Source organism: Peromyscus californicus, unplaced genomic scaffold, assembly GCF_007827085.1.
Source record: "Peromyscus californicus insignis strain IS unplaced genomic scaffold, ASM782708v3 Scaffold_4__1_contigs__length_199733344, whole genome shotgun sequence".
Lineage (NCBI taxonomy): Eukaryota > Metazoa > Chordata > Mammalia > Rodentia > Cricetidae > Peromyscus > Peromyscus californicus.
In genome coordinates this window covers 20,133,612-20,161,299 of record NW_026294562.1, presented here as the reverse complement: position 1 = coordinate 20,161,299, position 27,688 = coordinate 20,133,612, and the positions used below count along the sequence as shown (strand labels likewise).

At 49.8% G+C, this 27,688-nt stretch overlaps 1 protein-coding gene across 5 annotated transcripts; it reads left to right on the top strand.

Annotated features, from left to right (window-relative positions):
* The first annotated feature begins 364 nt into the window (after positions 1 to 364).
* Zfyve27 (zinc finger FYVE-type containing 27) lies at positions 365 to 20,569 on the top strand. 5 transcript variants are annotated; one of them, XM_052762383.1, is made up of 13 exons: positions 371 to 519; positions 1,284 to 1,481; positions 5,645 to 5,715; positions 7,562 to 7,748; positions 10,593 to 10,688; positions 11,966 to 12,078; positions 12,976 to 13,115; positions 14,457 to 14,528; positions 15,781 to 15,801; positions 15,940 to 16,084; positions 17,989 to 18,035; positions 18,349 to 18,430; positions 19,257 to 20,569. In XM_052762383.1, exons 2-13 carry the CDS (start codon positions 1,285 to 1,287, stop codon positions 19,319 to 19,321), a joined length of 1,236 nt encoding a protein of 411 aa, XP_052618343.1. In that variant the 5' UTR covers positions 371 to 519; position 1,284; the 3' UTR covers positions 19,322 to 20,569. The 5 variants fall into 5 exon arrangements, with proteins under 5 accessions (XP_052618346.1, XP_052618345.1, XP_052618344.1 ...); XM_052762385.1 differs by lacking the exon at positions 10,593 to 10,688 and having other exon boundaries at positions 367 to 519; XM_052762384.1 differs by lacking the exon at positions 15,781 to 15,801 and having other exon boundaries at positions 370 to 519.
* The last annotated feature ends 7,119 nt before the right edge of the window (positions 20,570 to 27,688 follow it).

Genomic DNA, 27,688 nt, shown 5'->3' with positions numbered 1-27,688 from the left:
CCAAGGCTGGCTTTGAAATAGAAACACTCCTACCTCAGAATCCTAACAGACGTGCTTCACCACGCAAGTCTCTCTAACTGTCCTTATGGTAACGTTCCGGAGCTAGGCCGGTCCCCAGGCATTAGGTCCTAGGGTTCCGGAGCATTAAGTGTGTCGTCTCTTGCGTGGCAGGAGTTGAGTTGACCAGAAATTAGCAGGGAAGGGAAACGCGCCCAGGCGCACTATGGACAACGAGCTGGCTCGCCTGCGCTTGGGTGGGAGGAGCTAAGCCCGGAGCTCCGCCCCAAGGCGGGACGGGCGCGATGACGTCACGGACGCGCCACCGCAGAGCGAGTCGCGCGTCCCGGAAGCGACGGCGGTGGAGGGGGCTGACGACTCTCTGGGACCTGTGACTTCGGAACGTCGGTGGGAGGTGGTGCGGCGTGGGGTGGGGCGGGCCTGAGGGAACGCTCCGGGGCTCGGTGGCCCTTCCGTCCCCCTGGCCGTCCCTGCCCATCTCTCCCCTGGGCCAGTGTCCGGGTAGGTGACGGCCATCACACCCCCGCTCCTGTGTGTTTACTGAGTCTGGCGCTCCCACCCGGTGGGGGCCGCCACCTGCTGGCCCAGCGACCTTGGGCGTGGCCTGCCTTGCGCGGCTTCGGGGGGTGATGGTGGTCGAGGCCTCTGTAGGCGCTGACCTGCTAATCTCCTTCCTAGGCGCTTGTCTTGCCCCTGCCCCGGGTTCCTTTTTTCCTGGTTGTCCTATCGGGAGTTTGGTGTCCGGTCGGCCCCTTTCCAGGTGTTGAATGGAGGAGCCAGGGTTAAGAGCGTGATAAGTGTTTTGCTAGGAAGAGTTCATGAACCTTTGGGAGCCCTGCCAAGGGTCTTCCAGACTACACTGAGGGTGTTGACAAAGACTTCTCAGAGCAAGAGGCACTCTTTAAGCGGACACCTGAAGGATGAATAGGATTACCAGATAAAGATGGGAGAAAGATATCACGGGACATCTTTTCTCTTGGGATTACCAACTATCTTCCTTCAACAACCTGGTTATTATGGTTTATATGTTTTTCAAAGGTTTGGGGTGGGGGAAGAGCGTTGAAGGGGTTCATGAAGAACAGGCTTTATATCCAAGTGGTCCACTTCACTCCGTTGATCTTCAGCAGGAACAAAGTTCCCTCCTGTGTGAAATGGGTAGTCCCTCTTACCTTGGAGGTTTAATTATAAGTACCACATGAAATAATGCAAGGGGAAATGCGTTGAAGATTGAAGTGCATTCTAAGTGTGGGGAATTATGATTACAGGATGCAGACAGCAGCTCGGGACCTGAGTGGGCCAGAGGTGAGCCCCGGAGTGATGCCTGAGGTTCTCTCTGAGAGTCCACCTGCCCCCACCAAGTCCACAGCGTTTGATCTTTTCAACCTGGTTCTGTCCTACAAGAGGCTGGAGATCTACCTGGAACCCCTGAAGGACGCAGGTGATGGTGTTCGGTACTTGCTAAGGTACAGACTTTAGGGGTTGCTTTTCCTGTGGTCTCTCTTGCCTCTCTGGCCAGTTGGGCAGTAATTGGGCTGACTTTTCTGCTCTAGTGATGACTAGTTCTGGAGACGTTGTTTGATCTCTGGATTTATTCAGGTCTACCTGTGTTCCAGTCCTACGCAGGAAAGGCAGGAACTGGGAACTGCCTGACCTTCATCAGGATTCTTTGTGGCTGGATAAGCTCCTCTCAGGGACTGCTAGAAAGCCTTGGACATTGGCCTACTAAAGCTTGAGCAGGCTTAGAGTTTCCCGCCCCCCTTCTCTCCCAATATTAACATAATTAATATTAAAATGTTGATTTTATTTTGTTATTTTTGTATGTGTGTGGCATTTGTATGCAGGTCAGAGGACAACCTTTGGGAACTGGTTCTCCTTCCACAGTGGATTCTAGGGAGCAGACTCAGAGGCTTGGCTTGGCAGCAAGTGGCTAAGCTATCTCACCAGCAAGTTACAATTTTAAACAAACCTCAAATACAAATACCTTTGAAAAAACTGGACACCATATTCATTTGTTATGTAGGATAATGGTTCTCAATTTTTTCCTGATTTGCTTCATTTTTCATCCGCTCAGTTTTTTTCTAGCTTTCCTTCCTTCTGTTGTCTGAGATAGTGGTCTGAAACTCATGTAGTTTAGGCTGCTCTCAGACTCACATCTTTCTGTTTCATACTCACAAGTACTGGGACTACAGGTGTTTGCCACCAGGCCAACACCAACTGGCTCATTGTATATTCCTGGCTGGCCTGGAACTCACAGAGGCCTGTCTGCCACTATCTCTGGAGTGCTGGGATTAAAAGCATGCATTGCCATGCCTGGCTTCTCTCTTTTTTTCCTTGAGTGATGTATTTACTTTTTAGATTTATGTGTATGATGTATTGTCTGTATATATTTATGTACACCATGTCTTTGCTTGCTTCCCTCAGAGGCCAGGAGATGCTGTCAGGGCCCCTGGAATTTAAGTTATAGATGGTTGTGAGCTGCCATGTGGGTGCTAGGAACTGAGCCTGGATCTTAACCAGTAACATCTCTCCAACTCCTGGGTTTATTTGTGTTAAAAGTATTTTTATTTGGACATAATTCCAGCATTTAGGAGGTAGAGACAGGAGGATCAGAAGCTCAAAATCATCTGTAGACGGAGTTTTCTTTGGGCTGCCAGTTCTCTCTCTCTCTCTCTCTCTCTCTCTCACGCGCACACACACACACACACACACACCAACACAGAGACTTATTATTAATTATGAAAGCTCGACCTATAGCTTAGGCTTGTTCCACTAGCTCTTATAACTTAAATTAACCCATTTATATTAATCTACGTTTTGTCTTTTTTTTTTTTTAACCTCTCTTCCATCTTGTACCTCTGGTTTCCTCTCTGTCTCTCTCTCTGCCTAGAAGTCCTGCCTAGCTATTGGCCATTTAGCTTTTTTATTAAACCAATCACAGTGACACATCTTCACACAGTGTAAAGGAATATTCCACAATAATCATCCTTAGCTCCATAGCAAGTTTGGGATCAGCTTGGGCCACAGGACACCTTGTCTCAAAAAAACCATACCAAAAAAAACCCCAAAACAAAACAAAAAGATATCCTAAATTGCAAATAAATGGCTTTGCACTGCACTTCTGAATACTTCAGTTTGTCTGTTTTTTTGTTTTGTTTTTTTTTTGTTTTTTTGTTTTTTCGAGGCAGAGTTTCTCTGTGTAGCCCCCTGGCTGTTCTGAAATTAGCTCTGTAGACTATGATGGCCTCAAACTCACAGAGATCCACCTGCCTCTGCCTCCGCCTCCCGAGTGCTGGGATTAAAGGTGTGTGCCACCACTGCCCAGCTAGTTTATGTCTTTTAATAAAAGCATTTGATTTCATCATCAAAATAATGTCATACCTAACATAATTAAAAGCCACTCTGCAGCCTGGGGCTCTTAGTTTCCCATAGATTATGAGGAAAGGAATACCATTCTTTGCTTTTCATGAAGTCAAATACATATAACCCTAAACATATCTCAGAACCGCTGGTGGCTGCCATTGTGGTAAAAGTACAATGAAAAGATAGGTGGAAACTCAGCCCTGTCTGAAGAGTCAGACATCACACTGGCAGTGACGTCACTGGCCTTCCAGAGCCACGCCCCTTGATGTGCTGACAGTTTGATCCCGGGAGACCCACAGAGCAGAGCAGCTGATCATAACATTTTACTGTAGCTTCGAACACAGTAGCCAAGCTCCAAGATTGGGTCCCTCGTCAGTCCAATCCTCTTTACTAAAAAGAGCACTATCAAAAGCATAAACGAATGTGATAGCCACTTTCACAGCCCAGCGGTCCTTCTGCCAGCGTGTAGAGACTACAGCTGGGGGAGGTGCCCCTCCATCCAGCTCCAAGCTGATCTCCCCAGATCCTCAGACCACCAAACCTAACAAGTTGGTGTGCCAAGAGGCACTGCACCGCCAGCAGAGGAAAGTAGGACAGGGTGTGTGTAACTTGTGCTTTGCTGAAATGGGCAAAACAGAGGGGCACAGACGACAGGATGAGGATGCACTGTTTGCCGGCAGCGGATCCATTCTTTTTCTGATACTTGTTTCTCTCCTCTGATGTGTATATTGTGTACCTTGTGTATATTGACCTTAGGACATGGGTGTCAGTGGCTTCGTTATTATCTATGCTCTTTTTTCTTAGTTTGCTTCTTTTTATTTTAACTTATTTTATTTGTTTTTAGATAGGGTCTTATGTAGCCCATACTGACTCCAACTAACTGTGGCTGAGGCTGACCTTGAATGTCTGATCCTCCTGCCTCTACCTCCCTAGTGCTGGAATTATACCTGTGCTCCCCCACACTGGGTTCTAAATGTCCTTTTCCACAGCTAGGCCAGCAGCACTGTGTAAACTGACATTGTCTGTCCCAAATAAACACACAGAGGCTTATATGAATTATAAATGATGTGCTAATAGCTCAGGCTTATTTCTAACTAACTCTTATATTTTAAGTTAACTCATATTCCTTATTTATGTTCTGCCATGTGGCAGTACCTTTATTAGCATGGCATGCTTATTTCCTGCCTCCTCTGTGTCTGGCTGGTGACTTGACTCAGCCCTCTCCTTCCCATCATCCTTAGTTTGGTCACCCTGCCTGTACTTCCTGCCTGGCTACTGGCCAATCAGCATTTTATTAAACCAATTTGAGTGACAAATTTTTACAGTGTACAAGAGGATTATTCCATAGCAGCACTGTCTTGTCCTGTGAGATTTGAGTCACTTCTCTCTCCTCTTTGGGGACTTCTGTATTGTCATTTGGTGGTGGTGTGTGGAAGGGGCTGTTTCTCTTCTCAGTTCACACAGGTTGTATTTCCTGGGCGACAACTGCAATGCATGCTCTTTTTTTTTTCTTTTCCTGAGGTCTGAGCTCAGGGCCCTGTGCTTGCTGGGCAAGTGCTCTACCATTGAGCTAAATCCCAACCCTTCAGTTTTAGTATGGTAAAGTAGGTAATCTTTTTCTCCTTTTGAATGAAAGAGATAAAGTAACATATGGGCAAAAGATGTCCGTATTGTTTTTTCTCGATTTAAGACAAGGTCTCACTATAGCTCTGGCTGGCCTGGAACTCACTATGTAGACCAGCTGGCCTTGAGCTTGCAGGGATTTGCTGGCCTCTGCCTCCTGAGTGCTGGGATTATAGGTGCCCTGTTGATGAATTTTGGGCAAATGGACTGGTGAGCTGAGGAGGGTTTTGATTTTCCCCATATCTGTTATTTTCCGTGGTCCAGCAAGTGGCCTGGAGAGTGAGCTGATAATAGTCTTAGGAAATTGTGACATAAGATAAAGGAAGTTGCTAAAAGAAGAACCTGTCAGTGTCCCTTGTGAAGGACAGAGCCTTCCAAAGCATGGTGAAGCAGTGGGGACCAAGTTTCTCAACGGATGGTAGAGGAGCTCTTCCCCCTGGAAGGAGGTTCTGTAGGTCGGGTCAGTGTGTGACCTCTTGGTTCCTCCGCTAGCCTCCTGACCTACAGATAGGCCCATGTGTGTTTCTCCATGGTCCTTGTGCCCCTCCTCTCCTCATGTCCAGATCTGGCTGGCTGGCTGTGCTGCCAGGCCTCTTTCAGGCTGGAGGAATGGCTGTCTTGATCAGAACTCTCTCTGTTGTAGGTGGCAGATGCCTTTGTGTTCCTTGATGACCTGCCTGGGCCTCAACATCTTGTTCCTCACTTTGAACGAGGGTAAGAACTTCTTCTGGAGGCCAGTGGGTTTTTGTGAATGAATGTGGGGGAAGAACCCTGAGTTGGAGCAATGTGAGAGGGACCACCTCTTTGCCAGTTCGATTCCTCCTAGGTCTCCTTGGTGTTGGAACCCAAGCTCCAGAGCGATCCTCAGGATTCAGCCTCTGTGTGACTTCGGGCCCATGGTAGAGCCTATCTGTTGAGACTCCATTTCCCTCATCTCTGAACAGAAGATAGCAGCAGTCTTTCCTCATGAGCACTGTGAGGACTGAGAGCCTGTGTGTGCCGCTCAGCCCAGTGCCTCACCCAGACTGTAGCTGCCGCCGCCGCCTCTCTGTTGCTTCCTTCTTGACTGCTGGCTGATGCCTCCACCTGTTCCCATTTTGCTTTCCTATCTGATTGGGGGTCATTTGCCAACATGACCTGGGGTAAGGTTATCAGGAGGAGGATCTGAGGAGAGACTTTGTCCCTCATAGCTGTCATTTTCTCTGGTCCAGCAAATGAGCCTTGATGTGCTGGATGGCCACCAGCGCTGGGGTGAGGCACACACACAAAGCCATGAGGAAGACGTGTGACTGCAGAAGTCCTGGATGGCAGTGCCTCCTGAGGACATCTGTCGTGTATGCTGTGGCCCAGTCCTTTCAGGGTTGGAACTGTGAGGAAGTGCGGGAAGGGTCCAGGGCAGTGTTTAGAGGAGCTGGTCCTTCTGTGTTCTTACATGACACACATGATTCTCAGTATTTCCTATGGACATGTGGAGTCAGTGGGTTGAAAATTATCTCAGTTCACACAGGATCATCTAGTTTTGGACTGCTTTTTTTTTCTTTCTTTTTCTTTTTTGAGGCAGACGTTCTCTGTGTAGCTTAGGCTTGCCTTAAACTCACCATATAGTCCAGGTTTGCCTGGAACTACCTATTCTCCTGCCTCAGCCTCTCGGATTCTGGGGTTACAGATGTAACCACCATCATACCCAGCTTTCTTTTCCTTAGTTGGATTTTTCTTGGATTAAATCTCCTAGGATGTTAGTGTATGTGTGTCTAAGCATAGTTCTAAATTCCGTCAGTTTCAATGACAAAGTGTGTAATTAGCATTTATGATGGCCACTGCGGTCCTTGTTTGCTATTGTGATATTGTATTACAAGGGAGAAGTTCCTGCTTTGAACTTTGTCTCTGCTTCATTATCTATCCCTCAATCCTCAGGACTCCTACACTATCCTAAAAGTCAAAAGAAAGGCTTCTCGTCTGCCTTAGTGGTAGGTAGAGAGGGCCAAATTTTCATCCTGCAGCATCCAGACTGCAGATGTGAGCCATCTATTGTGTGCTGTGGCATTTTTTATTTTATCCTAGTGTGTGGGTGTTTTGCCTGCATGTATGTCTGTGTACTAGGTGTGTGCAGTGTCTGTGGAGGCCAGAAGAAGATGTTGGATCACCTACAACTGGAGTTACAGATGCTTGTGAGCCACAGTGTGGGTACTGGAAGTCAAGCCCAGGTCCTCTGGCAGAGCAGCCCATATTTTCAACCACCAAGCCATCTCTCCAACCCACGAGGCATTTTTTTAAGTTTACACAAGGCTGGAGTTCATCCATGACCACATACCTGGGGCTCACAGTATCGAACCTACTTTCGCTGAAGAGGCATCATGTCCATAGTACATGGTGTGGTGATGAGATCTGTGAGGGAAAACAAAACTGGGTTGAGCAGGCCTTAGCATGAGGGGATCTGGAGTCCTACCCGCAGTGTGGTCAGGCTGGCTTCTCAGGCAGGGCCCGGAGGAGGTGGAGGCAAGCACGTGGACGGTGCGCAGACTCGTTTACTGTGTCACCTGCAGTGTTCCTGATCTCCTAGGTGCCTGGTACTCCATGGGTGCCTTGATGATTTCGGTGCCTGCCCTGCTGGGCTACCTTCAGGAGGTTTGCCGGCCACAGCTGCCAGATTCGGAGCTGATGCGGAGGAAATACCACAGCGTAAGGCAGGAGGACCTACAGAGAGTTCGCCTTTCCCGACCGGAGGCTGTGGCTGAGGTGAAGAGCTTGTAAGTATTGAAAGGAGACCAGGAGTGTGGGGGAGTGAGCCGGCTGCCACACTGCATGCTGCCCGGCTGCCACAGACTTCATTCTACTTAATCTCTTTACCAGGTCTGAGCGGAGACACTATTATTATCCTCCACTTAGAGTTAGTGACTGAGACTCCAGATTCAGCTGCCCTCACAGCTGTGTTCGTTCTTTCCCCAGAGGGACCTCTAAGGGGCTGGCTTAGGTGCCGCTTGTGCAAGCCCCTGCTGGGTGAAGTGTTTATCTCATTATCCTTTATCAGTAAAAACTCGGGAGTCAGATATTGGAGTAAGAACCTGAATGATCAGAGAAGCAACCAGTAAATGACACCCCCCCCCCCCCCAAATCCTTAATCCAGCAGGACTGAGACCTTCTCTAAGCCTTGCCCTACTACTTCCTGTGTCTGTTCTCAGTCCTCTAAAACCTCTGTGGTTAATTTTGGTCAGCTAGTAGTTAGATCCATCCTCTAATTTAAAGCAAATTTTATTGGCAGTCTTGGGAACATCAGAATGCTATCAAAATATCACACAACATCTGGGCTTGGATCCTACCTCTTCACTTCTGTGCAACATCCGACAACTCTCTTGCTTCTCTGCGCCTCTGGTCCCTCATCTGTCGGATATGATGTTGGGCTTATGCAGAGGATGGTTGTGAAGATTGTTGGAGTGTTGGGTACCCAGGAAGTGTTCAGTGTTAGTCATCATTACCATCCTCAACATGACATGGCAGGTGCTTTGAGGAAGCAACTTTAAGACTGCTGAGGAATGTTAACCTTGTCGACTTCAGTGGCAGCTGGCTTTTCCTTGATTCAGGCTCCAAGTAGGCTTTTGACATACAGCAGGGGTTATAATAGAACTAACATGCCCAGAAATAGAGTCATCAGGAGTGAGGTCCAGGTATATGGGAAAACAAACAAACAAACGAAACTTTTTTAATGTGAAGTAATTTATTTTTATGCATTTCTTTTCCTTTCTTTCTTTTTTTTTTTTTTTTTCTGAGATGATCTCATGATATAGCCTTGGCTAGCCTGGAACTCAAAATGTAGACCAGGCTGACTTGAAATTCATAGAGATATTCATGCCCCTGCCTCCCAAGTGCTGGGATTAAAGTGTGCACCAGTATGCTTGACACTGAAACAATATTTTAACATTTGACAAGCGGCACAGAAGAATGAAACAGTTCCATATACCATTCATACAGAGCAATTACTAGCATTGTCACGCTGGCTTTAGCTTTCTATTTTTTTTCCCTTGAACCATTTGAAAATTATAAACAGCCCTCTGTTCACTCCAAACATTTCAGCATTTTTTTTCTGAGATTAAGGACATTGTCTTATGTATTCCCCGTAGAACAGTTGGAATTAGGATATTTATATTGATATAGTAGTACCTTTCTTTGCTGCATAGTTCATAATCACATTTTGCCAGTTGCATTGAAGTTTTTTTTTTTTTTTTTTTTTAAAGATTTATTTATTTATTATGTATACAGTATTCTGCCTACAATGTAGGCTTGCAGGCCAGAAGAGGGCACCAGATCTCATTACGGATGGTTGTGAGCCACCATGCGGTTGCTGGGAATTGAACTCAGGACCTCTGGAAGAACAGCCAGTGCTCTTAACCTCTGAGCCATCTCTCCAGCCCCTGAAGTTTTTTTTAATATTGGTTTCCCCTGGTCCAGGGTCCAATTTAGAATCATACATTATATTGAAGGTTTTTTCTTTCCTGTACTGCTAAGACTAGATCCAAGACCTTGGCTACTAAGCACCTCAGTCCTCACACTTAATTTCTGTGTTCTGTTAACATGGGGTGAGCGGTTCCACGTGACCTTGACGTACTTGATGCAGTACAAGCTCACTGTGTTGTTGTGTGTATATGTGTGTGTGTGTGTGTGTGTGTGTGTGTGTGTGTGTGTGTGTGTGTATAACAGTTTGTGTTACTCGGTTCCTTGTTAGATTCAGGTACACATTTGAGCAGGGCTGACAAGTGGAGTGTCATAGTCTATGTGAGAGCCACACGATGTCAGGAAATACTAACTGGTCACTTGTTTAAGGCTTCTCTGTGTAAATTACTGTTTAGCCTCGGTTGTTAGTCATCTGTGGAGAGATACATTGAGACTGAACTATCTTGTTCTCATCAGCTTCCACTCAACTGCTGTAAAAGCCACTGGTGGGTCCTCCCTTCATGAGTTTATTCCGTGGTGGTTGAGAAGTGGTTCTCTGCTCAACCTTCTGTTTGCGTTTATTCTCTGGCATTCTGCGGGGGGAAGTGTGCTTCTCGCTTGTTGTCAGTGTGAATGCACAGGTTATCTCACTCAGCAGGGTCTAATCTGTTACAGTCCTTCCTTCCATCTTGGAGTGTCCTCCGTTTGGCCAGTGGGACCCCTTGAGCTGGTTTTTGTCTTCTTTCATTATAGCCCCATCATTTTTCAGTGCTGCCTTACTGGGTGGCACAGCAGAATATTCACATTTGTCTGGTTTTCCCTGTTCCAGCTCTAGAAGCAGCCATGTCTCTAATGAGCCCTATGGGGAAGGAGGAAACTGAGTCTACAGTGGTTCCTCCCAATTGCCATAAATAAAATTAAAAAAAAAAATAGCAGGGACTTTAACTGTTTCACCTCAACAAGGGACTCCCAAAGGAGGTTGACATGGACTGGAACGCTTTGCCAGACCATCTCCCAGCACAAGTGTTTACCGACGGTGGCACTGCTGGCTAGCTGTGCCTGTGAAGCCCAGCCTCTGCATCCTCATAGCTTCTATACTCCTGGATGGGTAGGTGGGCTTGGGAGGGCCAGGCCTTGTCCACTCACAGAAGCTCCTGTGTCCACAGCTTGATTCAGCTGGAAGCCTTCCTGACCCGCCTGTGCTGTACCTGTGAGTCAGCCTACCGTGTGCTACACTGGGAGAACCCCATGGTGTCCTCACAGTGAGTGGGCCCCTTCCTTTCCACCCGCTGCTGCTGCCGCCCTGTAGGAATCTGTGGATTGAACACCCCCACCACCACCCCTGCCAAGTGAAGCCAGCGAAAAGGCTTCTGCCCCACCCACCTCCGGAGAGGAGCACACCATGGCCCTAGGGTGTGGGTCTGCACATATGCTTTTGAGCCTAAATGATTGCTTTTGTGTAGGTGCCATTTTAAAAGATACACAGTAACAGTACTCGAATAATAGGCAAGTAACTCACTGTGTAATCTACCACCCTGCTATACAGCTGAGCTCATGTTCAGTTGCCTTCTGGACTGCTCATGTGCCTATCAGCTTCATGTTGCTTTTTGAATTTGTTTATTTAATTATATATATATATATCATATATATATATATATATATGTAATATATATATATAATATACAAATGTTTTGCCTGCATGTTTGTATGTCTATATGCATGTGTGTATACCCTGAGGATGCTGGTAATCAAACATGGTCCTCTACAAGAGCCCAAAGTGTCCTAGGCCAATGAGCCACCTCTCTAGCCTGTGTGTGAAATCTCTCTCTTCATTAATTACATCATAAGTGGTCACAACAAAGTCTTTGGAATTATTTTGTAATGTGGACTGTGAATGATTGTAATTTGTGAAGGTGTTCTGTTATATATTTAGATAAGTTCTACTTTTCATTACTAGCCTTATAGTGAACATTTTGGTGGACTTAGTTTTAATTTTTTGAAAAATTTTTAATGATGAACTTAGAAGATGAAATTGCTGCATACATGGAATGCATATTTTTGAGGCTTTCCTATATCAATAATGGCTATAATGTCTGTCTCGGCTTCACTGTGTGCCAGGCCCATGCTCAGAGGTTCCTGTTTATTGTCTGTCTTTTTCTAGTGATCCCGTGGAGTAGATGCTGTTTAACCTGTACTTTATAGGTGAATGAAGTAATGCTTGAGAACCAAGGGACTTGTCACAGAGACAGTGGCAGAGTTTGTTTTAGCTCTTTAGTTTGTTTTAGTCTGTGTCTAGACTTCAGAGCCTAGACCCTTCCAGCAATGGCAGCTGAGCCAGCGCCATGGACTCCCTGCTTGAGACACAGTGTGGTTTCACTGGTGTCACTTGATAGACACCAACAACTTGGCACTTCCGAGTACTTCCTCAGCAGTTCCACACTGGTTTGATTGGCAGGTCTTGCCAGTTTGTGTCCAAAGCTGTTTCTCACCTGGTGCTCCCCATCACTTCCTCCTGATCTTGGACTTTGTGTTCATCCAGGTTCTATGGCGCTCTCCTGGGCATGGTTTGCATGCTCTACCTGCTGCCTCTCTGCTGGGTCCTTGCCCTTTTAAACAGCACGCTCTTTCTGGGAAACGTGGAATTCTTCCGAGGTAAGCCCCCAGAGAGCCTGACAGCTGGGCCGAGACCCACCTGAGGACCTGTTTAGGCTTCCTGCTTCTGTATGTTTGCTGTGCTTGCCACAGGGGGCAGCTTTGCACCAGGGTATCTCTGGGAGTGTGCTGGGCTTGGGTGTCTGACCGTTCTCTAAGGTGACTGCCATTAGAGGGTTCCCTCTCTTTTTTTTTTTTTTTTGAGACAGGGTTTCTCTGTGTAGTTTTGGTGCCTGTCCTGGATCTTGCTCTGTAGACCAGGCTGGCCTCAAACTCACAGAGATCCCCTGGCTCTGCCTCCCGAGTGCTGGGATTAAAGGTGTGCGCCACCACCGCCCGGCTTCCCTCTCCCTTTTCAAGGCAGATCCATCACTGCTTACTGATATGTTGGCTTGTAGAAGATAAGGGAGGGGTCTTTCCCCTAAATTGCTGCCTACTCTTGCACTGTGGCCACCTGGAGTGGCTGCCACATCTCCGTGTGACCCCGAGTCTGCTGTCTGGCTTCTGGATGCTGGGCAGTCTGGAGTGGCCCTGTGCTTGGTGATTGCTCTCCTTGCTTTCCCTCTGTCCTTAGTTCATGGTCACTTGCTGGAGTGACTCTCTGGAGCAGAGGGGTGAGTGCTGATAGAGAACACTTCTGGAGTGCCACTTGCTGTGTCTCTGGGAAAGTACCTCTAGAGTTCTTTCTGGAGTTTTTTCTTTTTGTTTAGACACGGTCTCACGTTGTAGTCCTAGCTCACTGGAATCTTTTTATGTAGACCAGACTGGCCTTGAATGCACAGAGATCTATCTGCTTCTGCCTCCCGAGTGCTGAGGTTAAAGGTGTGGTGTGCACCACCACAGCCCATTTACTGTGTCTTCTGTCCCCTCTGACCCTAGTCTCCATTCCCTCTGCAGTGGTGTCTGAGTACAGGGCTTGTCTGCAGCGGCGGATGAACCCCCGGCAGGAAGAGTATGCCTGTGAGAGTTCAGCACTGCAGGATGCCGAGGGAAGGAGTTCTCTGCTGGACAGCACACCTGACCCTACACCCACAGAGGTGAGTGTCCTGCTGTTGGCAAGCGGGTCCTCCTTTGTGTCTTTTTTTCCTCCCTCTTGTTTATAAGGCATAGCTTCTGGGCTGGGGCTGTGGGGCTTTCCTGCCTAGTCTCTGGGATGCTTAGTAATAAAAAGTGCAATGAAACAGCTGCCTGGGCTTTTCTGAGCACTTGGTCTGTGCCTGGGGCTGCACTAAGTGCCCGTGGGGTGTGAGCACTTGCTCTGTGTCCCGGGCTGCACTAAGTGCCCGTGGGGTGTGAGCACTTGCTCTGTGTCCCGGGCTACACTAAGTGCCCGTGGGGTGTGCGCACTTGCTCTGTGTCCGGGGGTGCACTAAGTGCCCGTGGGGTGTGAGCACTTGCTCTGTGTCCCGGGCTACACTAAGTGCCCGTGGGGTGTGAGCACTTGCTCTGTGTCCGGGGGTACACTAAGTGCCCGTAGGGTGTGAGCACTTGCTCTGTGTCCCGGGCTACACTAAGTGCCCGTGGGGTGTGAGCACTTGGTCTGTGTCCCGGGCTACACTAAGTGCCCGTGGGGTGTGAGCACTTGGTCTGTGTCCCGGGCTGCACTAAGTGCCCGTGGGGTGTGAGCACTTGCTCTGTGTCCGGGGGTGCACTAAGTGCCCGTGGGGTGTGAGCACTTGGTCTGTTTCTGGGGGTGCACTAAGTGCCCGTGGGGTGTGAGCACTTGGTCTGTGTCTGGGGGTGCACTAAGTGCCCTGTGGGGTGTGAGCACTTGGTCTGTGCCCGGGCTTAACTAAGTGCCCGTGGGGTGTGAGCACTTGGTCTGTGTCTGGGGCTGCACTAAGTGCCCCGTGGGGTGTGAGCACTTGCTCTGTGTCCGGGTGCTGCACTAAGTGCCCGTGGGGTGTGAGCACTTGGTCTGTGTCTGGGGGTGCACTAAGTGCCCCGTGGGGTGTGAGCACTTGGTCTGTGCCTGGGGGTGCACTAAGTGCCCCATGGGGTGTGAGCACTTTGTCTGTGCCTGGGGGTGCACTAAGTGCCCGTGGGGTGTGTCTTGAGGATGGGGATGAGATCATTTCCAGTGGCACAAGAGAAGGCTGAGGCACAGAGTGGCTGCCAAAGGCTTTTAGCTGGTAAACAGCTGGGTCTTGGGTAGACTCTGACGGTTAGTTACTGTGGTCCAGCGGAGTCTTGTTCTGTGGTCATGCCCATGGGGTTAGAGGGTGCTCTTTCTTGTGATTGCCTCTTTCCTGCAGCTGTGCAGTTTGCTGGGGCGGGGACCAGGGGTTTTGGAGCCTAGCCACTGGCTCTCAGCAGGTGGCTCTCTACCCTAGGGACCAGGGTTGCCAACCCTTTTGCCATAGAGTTTTTCTTCCTAGGACCTCACGCCAGGCAGTGTGGAAGAGGCTGAGGAGGCTGAGCCAGATGAAGAGTTCAAAGATGCAATTGAGGTGGGTGGCCTTCTCCCAGTCCCCTCTACTGACCAGGCCAGATGTTGGGTGGGCTGAGAGCTGTACTTTTTGTTTTTTATTTTTTTCCGCTAACATCCACATGGGAAACCAGAACTTGATCTGAGCTGGAAATTCACTGGTTGAAAGAGTGCCACTGGCCCCTCCCTTCTCTCCTCATCTGTCTTGAGAGCCCAGGGCAGGGCTGGCTCTGCTAGCCTATGTAAACCACTGTTGGGGGGCAGTGGTTTGTCACCTGGGCTTGAGGTTATGATGTCATGTTTGGAGGAGGCGCCTGCCCTGTGCCTCTGCCTATCTGTAGACTGAGTTCCGTAGATGTTCCTTTGGGAGGGTGGAGAAAGCAGTTGCCTGGCCAAGTGCTGGTTCAGGGGAAGTTCAGCAGCCTTGATTTAGACAGTGATTTAGATTGGTAGTTTGAAGACGTGTTTTCTTTGGCTTGTAAACTTTTAAAATAGTTTGTTGAGCCAGTGTTTGAAACAGGGTGAATTTCAGTTAGAACTGTAGACTTGCTACTTTCCTAGCATCTCAGAGTCTGCGGCAGTCAGTATAGCTGAGGGGCCATTGTCTCCTCCTGTTGGACAAGTCTCAAGGTTGCTCAGCTGGGAGAGGTGCTTGTTGCCAAGTCTGATGGTCTGAGTTTGGTCCCCAGAACCCTCATGGTGGAGGGAGAGACATGACTCTGGAAAGTGTCCTCTGAGAGGTTTTTGGAAGAGCAAGAGGCTTGTGGTTTTAACTGGGCCCTGGCTATCTGCTGACTTGCCCCTCAGACCCACCCAGTCCATTTCAGCTGTGACTGCGAGAGATTTCCTCAAGTTGGTAATGGTTGTAGGCTTGATCTGTGGAAGATGGAGATAGCTGTGGCAGGGCTTTCCAAGCATTTTTGTTCATGACCCAAGTAAGGAATACATTTTTAGATCCAGACCCAGTTCATCCTTAGTTCTGTAAAATGTGTGGAACTTAAGTGAAACACAGCCCAAAAGACTATTGTGAGGGGTGTTTCCTTTCCTACTCTGTTCTCTTGCACTGTGTATGACCAGCGGCAATAGAGTCACGCCAAGCTTTCTCTAAGCTTCCATGGGTCTGGGCTGCTTCCAGAGAGCCCACCTATTGACCTCACCCTGCGGGAAGTACTCAGGGCTCGGGATGGCACAGCAGTTCCCCTGCCTCTCCTGCTCCTCCCTGCCTGCCAGCTCTCTCTGTTTTCTCCTCTTCTTCCCCGCACCCTGGGAGGCAGGAGACCCACCTGGTGGTGCTGGTAAGTAGAAGCGGGGTGAAAGGGGCAGGGCTGCTTAACTGGGCCCCACTTCATGGGCCACCATGCCCAGGGGCCTCTGCATGCAGGACCTGGGCTGTTGTAAGTGATGAGCGGGACTGGAATAAGCTCTTCCCACAGGAGGATGATGAGGGCACCCCGTGCCCAGCAGAGGATGAGCTGGCCCTGCAGGACAATGGGTTCCTCAGTAGGAACGAGGTGTTGCGCAGCAAGGTGTCACGGCTTACAGAACGGCTCCGCAAGCGCTATCCCACCAACAACTTTGGTATGCCAAAGAAGTGGATTGGAGGGGGGGGTGGCTAGGGCGGGTGGGACACCTGGGCCACAGGAGCAGAGTCCAAGAATTGTGGGCACTTGTAAAGATGCCCATGGCACCTTGGGGAATGTGCAAATGTCTCAGGACGTGTGAGTGTGGCATGAGTGTGGGTCTTTTCATGTCCACCTCTCATTGTCGAATATTAGCTGACAGGAAGAGAAGGTACCCTTGGCCCAGGCTACAGAGAGCTGTGATCCCTAGGCAGCAGAACTTGACAGCAAATACTAGCTCAGCCAGTGTCCTTGGGCAAATTATGCCTCAGTTTCCCCTTCTGTAAGAGAAAGTTCTTGTTGGGTTGTTGTGGATAGCATGACAGTGCATGCCAAGAGTTAGCACAGGGCCAGGCTGGCTCTTGGTAACTGGGTGCTGCTCGTGTGGGAGGTGCTGGCGGGCCTGTGTGTCCTTGAGAACCTGTCTTGGTCGTTGTGACCTGGCTATCTGCAGTTACGGGTACCTTCTTCTGGGCATGGTACTTTTCTGAGGTCACTTGTTGCCAAAGTTGTAGTTTGGTTAGTCTGCATTTTGGGGGGTTGTGGGTAGATCAAGGACAGAGTTTGAAGGGTGGGTCTGACTCTGAGCACAGCTTGGGGACTAGGCTCTGATATGGATAGAGTCCTCGTGAGAGCCTAGAGAAACCGGTGACTGAGAGTCACTGTGGTCTTTGACTTGTGTGTTCCCGTGTTTAGGGAGTTTGAGGGAGGGGAAATCCCTGGATTTATCTTCAGGAGTTTGAGGGCCTCTGGGGCCTGCCTTCCTGCCCCTGACTCATGGTGTGGTTGTCTTTTCAGGTTAGGTGTCCTGGACCTGCTGCTTTCTTTCATGTGTCAATATCCCTAAGTGCTGAGGATCACTTTTATTTGTGTTGACTCCTGGCCTTGATAGACACACTCTAGGCTCAGGGTCCTTCCATAAACATACTGTCATTTCTCAGGTGGATGGGGTGGGCAGGCAGATCCTCTGGGCCCAGGAGCAGCAAAGGGATGTTTGCCTCAGACATCTCTGCCATGGTCCCCCTGGCTCCACAGTCTTCCTTCCTTGACCCCAGGGAATCTCTTTTTAGCAAGAGCGGTGGGTAATCCTGGCTGGACTAGAAAGGAGCTTTGGGATTGTTATGGTCAGACATGTTACCCACGAGTCACAGCTGTGTCCTGTGCTGCTGATTGCTGCCCTTCCGGATCATAGTAGGCCCCAGAACCGTTTTCTCTGTCTTCCATCTCTCCTTACATCCACCCCTTGACTGCCAGTCACCACCTGAGCTGCTCTTGGCTGTGGTGCCACTGTCTGAAGCCCCTCCATCTCGTCACCTGGGTGACTCAGGAAGGTGGTGGTCCTGCTGGCCACCAGGGCTTGAGAATCCTGCCCTCCCTCCGTGTCATGTGGAAGGTGCTTGGTTTCACACTCCTCTCTTGGAATCTTCTCATGACAGAAAGCTGGAATGTGCATTTCCTGGAGGCATATCTGTCCCTCAGCTGTGTTTGTAAGGAAACATGAAAGGGTCACATATGGTGGGCGTCACTGAGGACACCTGAGTCAGGTCCCTGATGGCTTGGCTGGATTCCAGGGAGGAGAGTCTCTGGGTGCTCCTTGATACTCTGCCAAGCTTGTGATGGGGGTGCGAGACCACTCAGTGTTGGGAGGGTGCAAGAATCAGAGCTGTGGGTAGCCTGGTGCAGCTGCTCCTAGGGGTGGGCACCTTTTCTTCTTCTGAATCCAGACTTTCCTCTCTGTACCCAGCTGAGATGCTGGGCTGTGCCAGGCTGGGGTCCTAAGTGTCCCAGTTACAAGAGTCAGGGGCAGTTCGGGTTGAGTGGCCTGGGCTGGGTCACAGCTGAGCTGCTGCCTTTGTTTCTCAGGGAACTGTGCGGGCTGTGCTGCCACTTTCTCGGTGCTGAAGAAGAGGGTAAGTCTGGGGCTGTGTGCTTGGGCAGTGTGCTGTGTCTGCTTATGTGGGACTCGGGAGAGCCATCTCCCATGAGAGTCTAGGTCTCAGGTCACAGAGGGCCGGTGCCTGTGGTTCACTCAGGCCAGTGCGTCTTCCCCTCGTCAGGCCCACACCCTTACCAGCCTTCCGTTGGCTGTTCTGTCCGGCCTCATTCCCACCCCACAGAGGCCCCTCTTCATCTTCCAGGATTGGACGATAGGAGGAAGGAAGTACTGGGGTGTCGGGTGCCTGAGGGTGGGCTCCACCTGACATTGACGTTTCTTGTTTACAGCGGAGCTGCAGCAACTGTGGGAACAGTTTCTGCTCTCGGTGCTGCTCCTTCAAGGTGCCCAAGTCCTCCATGGGGGCCACAGGTGAGGGTGCAGGCGTGGGTCAGGGCGGCTGCCCTGGGAAGGGGGTAGGGGCGTCTTGCACAGAGGAGGGCAACTCCCTTCTTTCCCCATGGAGGAGAGGTGCCCTTCTTTCCCCACGGAGGAGACCACCTGGTTGAATTTTATTTTCATTACCTCAGTAACATTTTTAACAAAATCAAAATTATTTCTCTTCCTCTCCTAAAAGCTGTACATGTTTGTTGTGAATAACACTTGTGGATGAGCAAAAGGAAGAAAATCCTCCCATGTGTCCCAGGCAGGGTGGTTGGGTGTGGGCCTCTCTGTCACTGGCATGTAGGTGGCATGAATGTGCATTGGTGTTCTTGAAAACTGGGGTTATATTTCACTTCCTGCCCTGTGCTGTGTTGTGATGTTGGGCAAGCCTTTTCCCTTCTGATCTTACAAGTAGCACATGCTTGTTAACTGTAAAATTTGGAAATTATTATAAAGAAGAAAGGAAGAGAAAAGTGATCCTGTAATCTTACCACCCAGAGATTTTTAACCACCGTTAAAACGTTTAGGGAAAATTTCCTCTGGTATTTTATTTAAAAAAAAAAAAAGGCTTTAAAAAAGTGTTTTGTTGATGCCAGAAGAATTTCCAATGCACAGAACACCTGGGAGAGGCCTGCCGTCAGCATCAGAGCCCCAGTGCTCCGGCGTGTCTGAGGGCAGGGAATGCGCTGGGTCAGGGAGGTGTGGGCTGGGCCGTGGGTGGTCTGTCTACGGACTGGGGAGGCTAATTCAGTATTGGCGCCTTGAGCCTAAAGGGTACAAAGAACCGTCTCACCGCGTTCTTCTTCCTTTCCAGCTCCTGAAGCCCAGAGAGAGACTGTGTTTGTGTGTGCCTCCTGTAATCAGACCTTGAGCAAGTGAGAAGAGGAGAGAGAGAGGCCAGGCTCCCTCTGTCCCGGGGCCAGCAGTAGACCCTCCTCTCCCAACCCTGGTCCTCTGAGGCGTGTGCTGGGCAAATGTAGCCTGACAGCTAGGTCCTTCCTGCCCTTCCCCTGCTGCCTCCAGCTGGGCTGGTGATCCTCTAAGGCCCACGGGGAGAGGAGTCCCTGGAGCTGTTTGCCCTGAACCACCCTGTGCCCTGTTGATTCTGGACTGGCCAGAGAATGTCCACCAGAGGGCGGAATTGAGCATAGCCTGCTCTCGGCTGAGCTCTGATGGTCAAGGCCAGACTGACCTTAGGCTCTAAGAGACCTGAGGTGGGGAAAGAGGTTCTTCCCTGTTGAGTGCCGGCCGGCTAAGCCCCAGAGAGCCTGCAGGATGACTTAGACACCATGACCTGACTCTGCCCTTTGAGTAGCCTCAGGGGCTGTTGTTTTCAGACATGATTGGAGTTCCCAGGTGCCCAGAGGAGAGTGCGCATGAGGGTACTGATCCAGTCTCTCAGTGTCAAGTGGATGGCAGCATGGGGAAGCTCTGCCTACAGGATCTTATCTCCCATGACTCTCTGGTGTCCTCAGCCCTGCTGGGATGGCTGCGAGACCCTCACATCACTCCTGCTCCTGCCCTGGGTCTAGGGCACCCCACCTCTCTTCTCTCACACTGCCACCTCTCCCTAACCCTTACTCCGTAGAACATGAGGCCAGGGGAGTGGAGCAGAGATTCTGAAAGCCCTTGGCCTTTGAGGTCCGGGAAAGTGTAGGACTTGATGGGCTGGCTCTTAGAGTCCAGGGCTGTTCCTGGAGAACAGTGTCCATTGTGGAATAAGGTCACATGATTAGTTTTATGTTCCCTCTGATCTGCCAAGGGGGCCCTGTGCCTCTTCTTAAGCCATGAGCTGGCTCAGGCCCCCCTTCCCTGGAGCTGCCCTGTCTTTTCAAAGTATTTATTTATTTATTTCATGGTTCCTGGGAGCATGCAGCGCAGGGCTGGGGTGAAGAAGATGAGGGGCTTCTGCAGGACCTTGCATCTGGGGTGCGATGAGCGACTCCCGTCTGAAGTCCTCTTTGCTGATTGGCCATGTACAGAGCAGTGAGGGTTTGGCAGTGCGGACCAAGCAGGTGAGGTGTACCCTTTGTTCTGGTGAGAGAGCATTACCTCTGTGCTTATTTATTCTGGAGAGCAGTGTAAAGGAACTGTATGGAGAATTGTCAATAAAAGGCCCCAAGCTTATGCTTTTGTCCTGTCCTTATGCCAACACTCGCCATCAGGGTGGAGACCCAGGTTTCCTAGTGCTGTTCAGATTTTTCACTTTGCCAAGGGTAGGCTGTGGGGCCGGTCTTCGCACACTTTCTGCGGCAGTGCCTGTGTGCTGCTACCCGGTCTGCGAGGGAGCCAGGCCCAGTGGAAAGCTGTGCCTTGTAAACAGGAGGGGCAGGCTTTGTCTTGTGACCAGAGTGAGGGTGGTGGATTGAGTTAGGGACCAGAATTTAAATATTAAACAATGCAGGCTTTAGAATGGAGAAGTTGTAGCTACCCCCTCTCCTTCCCCTGCAAAGCCAGAAAGGCTAGCCCTGCTGGAGGCTGAGAGCTGGTCGGAGAGGTTGCTTGGAGGTGTGAGGTGCAGGTGGCCCCTGTGATCTGAGCGAGGCAGGGTGGACTGGGTGCTGGGCACTGCACACATTATGTTAGTGCCAGTGACAAGCCCAAGGGGCACTGCTTTTCTCACAGTAAGACGGTAGTGCCCAGCAGCAGCAGTGTAAGCCAGCTCCAAGCTCAGCCCCACCTATCGTGGACCTCCTGTGTGTCATCCTACAGCTTTGGGACAAAACATGCACCTCTGTCCTGTGTCCTTACAGCAGTCATCTTTTTTTTTTTTCCTCCTTCTTCCTTTAAGCCAGAGAATAATGTAAAATCATTTTTTAGAGGAGAGTGTCAGGGGGAGTCCAGGGTATAGTTTGAAACAGTTGATGCCATCCTGTTGAAAGGAGACTGTCATTGCTCAGGAACGCTGGCTATAGGGTGTAGTCGAAGATGTGAGGAAAGGGGTTTTGCCCTTTTTGTTTCCTGGAGGCCCCTGTGAGAATGGGTGGGGGAGGCTGTCTTTAAATTCAGGTTCCATTGAGAGCAGAGCCACCAGGTTTCACCAGGACTGGGGACATTGTCACCATGGAGCTCATGGTACAGAGAATTCAAAGTGGCATGACAGACAGCTTGCCCTTTGTGGAATTAGACACATGCTAATTTGATCTTGGGCATCCAGGAAGAGGGGACAGCTAGCCAGGGTACAGTCCTGGCACCTGGAGGGGCAGGTCTGGAGGCCTGGCTCCAGCCTGGCTTGGGCTTGGGTCTGCTGAGGTTTTTGTGGTCTGGAGTGCTGATGCCTTTGGAGAGTCCTGGCATACCTGGAACAGGTGATGGTTTAGGGTGGGGGTCTTCTGCAGCCTTTGGGGCTGAAGCCAAAGGAAGCTGCATTTCCATTCCTTTTTCAGAGGTCTGTGTCTGTCTGGCCACAGCTCGCCCTATTCATGGATCACTTTGCCAGGCTGAATGCCTAGCCAGTAGCTCATTTTAATGTCCACAACACCACGGGTCCATCTAATTGGTGGGTATTTTAAGTGGGTAAATAGAGGTACAGGGAGGTTAAGTGGCCCACCCAAAATGGAATGGGAATTGTGCTGCAGGTGTTCGTAGCAGCCGTGGCCTAAGAAGCTTTGGGTAAAGGTCACATTCTGGGCAGCTTCCTCACATTCTGGTCCCCACTCTCTAAGGAGCTAGCCACTGAGCAACAAGAAGGATCTGCCCACCGAGCACCACCGCCTTCAGTCCCTAGCAGAACAGAGCTGGCCTTGTGGCGAGAGCCCCTACCTTCCCCAGCTCCCAGTGACCCCAGCTCTTGCCAGCAACACCCCAACAGCACATTCCATTCTCTGGCACTGTTGGTGGCTGGGGATTCCGGGTTCCTTTGGCTGTGAGCCTTCTCGGGGCTCCAGCAGAGCCTGCTGTCTGGGCTGGGACCCTGGGCTCTGGCCACACACATTCCAGCAACAAACACCCCCACACTAGATTTCCCAAGGAGTGAACTTTAGCCAGGATTACAGCTGGCTGTACAGCTGTGGGATGTGAGCTTGCTTTGTGGAGACCTGAGGCTGGATTATGGGAGGGGTGAGAGGGGAGAACTGGGTGGGACTTGATGGCTCCTCTGCCTCTGTCCAGGCCCTTGCAAGTGTCATCAGAGCAACTTCCGGAGCCTTCACAATTGTTTAACCTATCTCAGACCCACCTCTGTAGAAGATAGTAAGTAGTCCTCTTTTTGTGTGTGTGTGGGAGTTTTGAGACAGGGTTTCTCTGTGTAGCTCCGGCTGTCCTGGAACTAGCTCTGTAGACCAGGCTGGCCTTGAACTCACAGAGCTCCCCCTGCCTCTGCCTCCTGAGTGCTGGGATTAAAGGTGTCTGCTGCCACCATCTGGCTTAGTCCTCAGACTTTTAAACTGTAGACTCTGACTCCATGTGGTGCCCTGTAACTGGATGTGGGGTTGTGAAAAGTTTGGTAACAGTAAAAGGTTTTGGAACACTGAACAACCAAAAATTCACTCAATCAAACGTGTAACTCAAGGTGGGAGGCGTCTCTAGAGTGCTGTCCTGTGCACTGCACTACACAACACGCACCCTGTGGTCTGTGCATCCCCAGATGCCACACAGCCAGAGAATGCTGCTTGAGACACCCCAGCTCAGATGCAAGGCCATTGTGTGTTGTGCATTGCGACGTTTTTACTGAATGTTCTGTTCCTGCTCCTACAGGAACATAATGGTTTACAGAAAACAAGGACTTAATATTTGATCCCTCAGCATGTAAATATCATCAAATTAGTATGTCTTTGGATTGCATTAGGTTGGAATATTTGAGTTTAAGAAATTAACGTTGGTGGCCTGGTGAGATGGTTCACTAGGTAAAGCCTTAGCTGCATAGGCTGGATACCCGAATTTGATCCCTGGAACCTATGTTAAAAAGTCAGGGGTGGTGCATTTGTGATCTCAGCACTTCTGTAGTGAAGTAGGAGGAGACAGAAGAATTGCCCTGGAGCACACAGCAACCTGACATAAACTCGAGACCCTGCCTCAACAAGGTTAAAGGAGAGAACCAATTCTCCAGCCTCCACACATGTATGTACACAAGTAACAAAATTAAGAAAAGAAAATTACTGACCTTAGTTTCATAAAAAATTGTTTAATGATTTCATTTGGATCAGGGGTCAGGATAGAATTTCAAATAGTTTATGAAATGTCTCTAAATATACTTCTGCCATTTTGTACTGAGTGTGTGTGTGTGTGTGTGTGTGTGTGTGTGTGTGTGTGTGTGTGTGCGCGCGTGTGTGTGCAGAACAGCATTCTCAGTGTTGGTGATTATAAGTTCAAAACTGATTATCTAAAAAAAAGTGTTATTCATCCTAAAGTATCAAACAGCCACAATTTAATTCCTTATGTAAATGCAAGTACATTTGTTCCATTAGTGTGCAAATTTGCTTTCATCCCTTAAGAAGTGGTATGTGTATGCCAAAGGATTATTTTGAAATAGATTTATGGCTTATTATCAGTAAATGTTTGATTTATATACCCATTTTACATAACTATGCTTGGAAGCAAGTAAACATTTCTTGGGTGAAAGGTTGTGGGTGGGAAGTGTTTAAGAAGTCCTGGGTAAGCCAGATGGTGGTGCACACCTTTAATCCCAGCACTCAGGAGGCAGAGGCAGGCAGATCTCTGTGAGTTCAAGGCCAGCCTGGTCTACAGAGCAAGTTCCAGACCAGCCAGGGCTACACAGAGAAATCCTGTCTCTAAAAAATAAAATTAAGTCCTGGGTAGTGGTTAAGAGTTTGAGGTCAAATCTAGCACTGCTGTGGGATATTCTGTATGGCAAATGTGTTGCTCTGATTGGTTGGTAAATAAAACACTGATTGGCCAGTAGTCAGGCAGGAAGTATGGGTGGGACAAGGAGGAGAATAAAGCTGGGAAGTGGAAGGCTGAGTCAGAGACACTGCCAGCTGCCACGGTGACAAACAGCATGTGAAGATGCCGGCAAGCCACGAGCCATGTGGCAAGGTATAGATTTATAGAAATGGATTAATTTAAGCTGTAAGAACAGTTAGCAAAAAGCCTGGCACGGCCATCCAGTTAGTAAGCAATATAAGTCTCTGTGTTTACTTGGTTGGGTCTGAGTGACTGTGGGACTGGCAGGTGAGAGAGATTTGTTCTGACTGTGGGCCAGGCAGGAAAACTCTAGCTACATAGCACCACCATGTATGTTGTGCAAACTCAAACAAGGACCTTAACTTCTCTGAGCTGTAGTCACTGGTACCAAAATGAGCTACCTCTTGCAGGACAGTGTTGGCGCATGCCTTTAATCACAGCACTGGGGGGGCAGAGGCAGGTGGATCTCTCTGAGTTTGTGGCCAGGTTGTTCTACATAGTGGAGTTCTAGGCCAGTTAGGGCTACATTGTGAGATTTGATATCAAAATGGATGCTGGAGGGTTTAAATTAGAATGCAAAAGTGTGGGGCTGGAGAGATGGCTCAGAGGTTAAGAGCATTGGCATCTCTTCCAGAGGTCCTGAGTTCAATTCCCAGCAACCACATGGTAGCTGTCATCCATCTGTAATGGATGCCCTCTTGTGGTGTGCAGATGTGTATGTAGATAAAGTACCACATAAAATAAATAAATCTTTAAAAATTAAGAAAACACTTAAAATGCAGAAATGCTTGGAGTAGTGCCTGCTACCCGGCGTGACCTTGGCAGTCATGGATGTCTGTCCCCGATATTGGCTTATGTGCCACCTAGGGACACATTTCTGAAGCAAACCAACCCCCAAATGCAGTTTCCGTAATTCTGGCTTTTAGATAAGACACCCCTGCTTCTCCCTGCCATCTTGACAGTCATGTATCTCTATTGAATGAAGAATCAATTAGGAATTTTACTGAGCACCTACTGTGTGCAGGCATTGTTGGGTTACTAAAAGTACTAATAACCACTAGCAGCCATCTAAATCTGGGCATTATGTCCAGGCACTTGTCGTGTACTTGACAACACTCTGTCACCCTGGGGGGGAGGTAGTATACTCAGTGTCACTGGTCCTGATTTGTAGGACAGGAGGCCAGAACTGGACTGCCTTTTCCTCCCCACCATGAGTGTGTGGTCCCCCGCTCCAAGTCGCTCCTGTTTTGTGTGAGAACTTAGTGTATTCAGGTGAAAACTTGACTTCTTTGCTGTCTTGCAAGTAGGAGGGTGGTCATGTGACTTCTCCTGGCCTGGAGCTGGAATCAAAGTCTACCAGGTGGGCCCGCTTGCCCGCTACTTTTCTGCTCAGGAGGGGTGGAGGCTTCTCACTTAGCTTTATGCCTTGCTGTCTGGAAGGGGCTGGGAGTTGGGAAGAGAACTGTGTTGTAATGGTAAGAACTGCAGATGTCTAGAGCCTGGGACATCCCCAACGCACACCTGCCTACCTCTACACCTTTTGTGTGGAGAGGTCCCATGTGCCAGAGGGATTCAGTTCTGTTCATGTGAACAGAGGCTTGCCTTCACTGGTTCCCTGAGTCCAGGTGTGGACTCCTGCTGTCTGTGAAGGAAGTCATTGCACCCAGCAGGACTGTGCAAAGAAAACTGGCCTGGGCCTTGCAGGAACCTCCCTGGTCTCAGGAGAATTTCTCTCTATTCCAGAAGAGATTCTAGGCAGGCAGAGAACAGAACAGGTGGGGCCCAGGGCCAGGTCCCTTTTTGGAGTGGTGGGGAGAGCCTTCCTGGACTCCATGGAATGGGCTAAGGGAGTCCTCTCCTAACCACCACCCTGGGCCGCCAGCACCTGACAGAGCTCAGCATTGTACTTTAGCCCGAGGTGGCCTGAATCCTGTGTGCATGGTGGAAAAATAATCTCTGCCTGGTGGACCAGGGAAGTGCCTGTAAATATTTGGTTAGAACAGGAGGCCAGGAGACAAGGAGCAGATTCAGGAGCTAGACATGCTGGGCAGGGTTTGGGCAGGGTGGGTGGCAACATCCTCCGCTGACGGAGGAGGAACAATTAGGCCTCTGCTGCCTGGGCAGAGGCCACCTGACTGCCCAGAGGTGATTTATGGACATGTGGTCAGGCCACCTGTTAGTGATGTCCCCATGGAGGGCAGTTCAACTGGCCCACCCTAGTCTCTCCAGTGGCCTTTCTGGCCATGCTACCACTTCTGTTTTGCCCATGTGACATCTTTCCAAGGGAGCACACTTCCAGAGCTGGAAGCCAGAATTTTCCTTACCCGGGCAGCTCCTGTATTAAGAGGAACAGCAGGCCTTGAGTATGTCTGCTGGCCAGGAAAGGCTCTCAGGGTGCCTGTCCCCTGCTCTGTGGACATCTGCCTGATCTTTTCACATCTGCTGAGGGACCCCACCTGGTCCCCACAGTGAGCTCTTCCCACATGCTGGTCATTTGCATGGCAGTGGCCTCTCACCTCCAAGACTTCTCCATTCCTGCACCTGTACCTTAAAGTGGCTGTGGACCCCAACCTTCTCTCTCCCTGCTCAGGTTCCTTTGTCCTGGCAATGGCTCCCAGACCCTGCATGCCACTAGGTGGCAAAACCGTGGGGTTTTGGTGATTGGCAGAGGTCCTGTTTTCATTGCATGGGAGTGAGGCCCAGTATTTGTTAAAAGCTCAGTAGATGGGCTAAGGTTTATGTGTTAAAATGCAGATTCTTGGGTTTGGTCCCCAGTACTCTTTAAAAAAAAAAGCAGTTTCCATTACAGCAAGTTTGGATGGGGCCCAAGTGTCCAAATTCTCAGGCAAGCACTCTTTGAGGGGCAGGCATTCCTAACCCTCTGAGGTTCTGTGTTTCTAACTAGCTTCTGGGTAACACAGCTGCTGCTGGCCCCGGGGCATGCTTAGGGTAGTGTGGTCTAAAGTACCTGTCACCTGTATGTCAGGACAAGTGCTCAGGAGTATCTGGGAACCCCAGGGGAAAAGTGACATTGATCCCTGTGGCCTGGCCTTCTTAGACCCTTCTGACCCGGAACTGCTCAAGTTCCAGGGAACAGTGCATGGCTGGGGTCTTCTGACTATGGGATCAGGTTGGGAAACTTGACACCTCTGTCCCTCCTCAGGGACAGAAGGGTGGTCATCTCTGTCCCTTACTTAGTGGTTGGGAGGTGAGGGTGACTCTCACCTTGTATTCTTGTGGAACATTGCCTTTCTTCGGCTTTCCAGGGAGGTGAGTGGACCAAGCCTTGACTTAGGCTATCGGTCCTTGCTCAGTGTCATCTAAAGCTCCCTGTCTCCCAGCCTCCTCAGTGCCACTGGATAAAGAAATTACCTGCTCCAAAGC

Bases quoted from the DNA above. Each gene is read 5' to 3' on its own strand.
- Zfyve27 (XM_052762383.1), top strand. From the start codon at position 1,285: ATGCAGACAGCAGCTCGGGACCTGAGTGGGCCAGAGGTGAGCCCCGGA. The intron at 1,482-5,644 runs GTACAGACTTTA...TCTCTGTTGTAG, and splicing joins GGTGTTCGGTACTTGCTAAG to GTGGCAGATGCCTTTGTGTT. The intron at 18,036-18,348 runs GTAAGTCTGGGG...TCTTGTTTACAG, and splicing joins TCTCGGTGCTGAAGAAGAGG to CGGAGCTGCAGCAACTGTGG.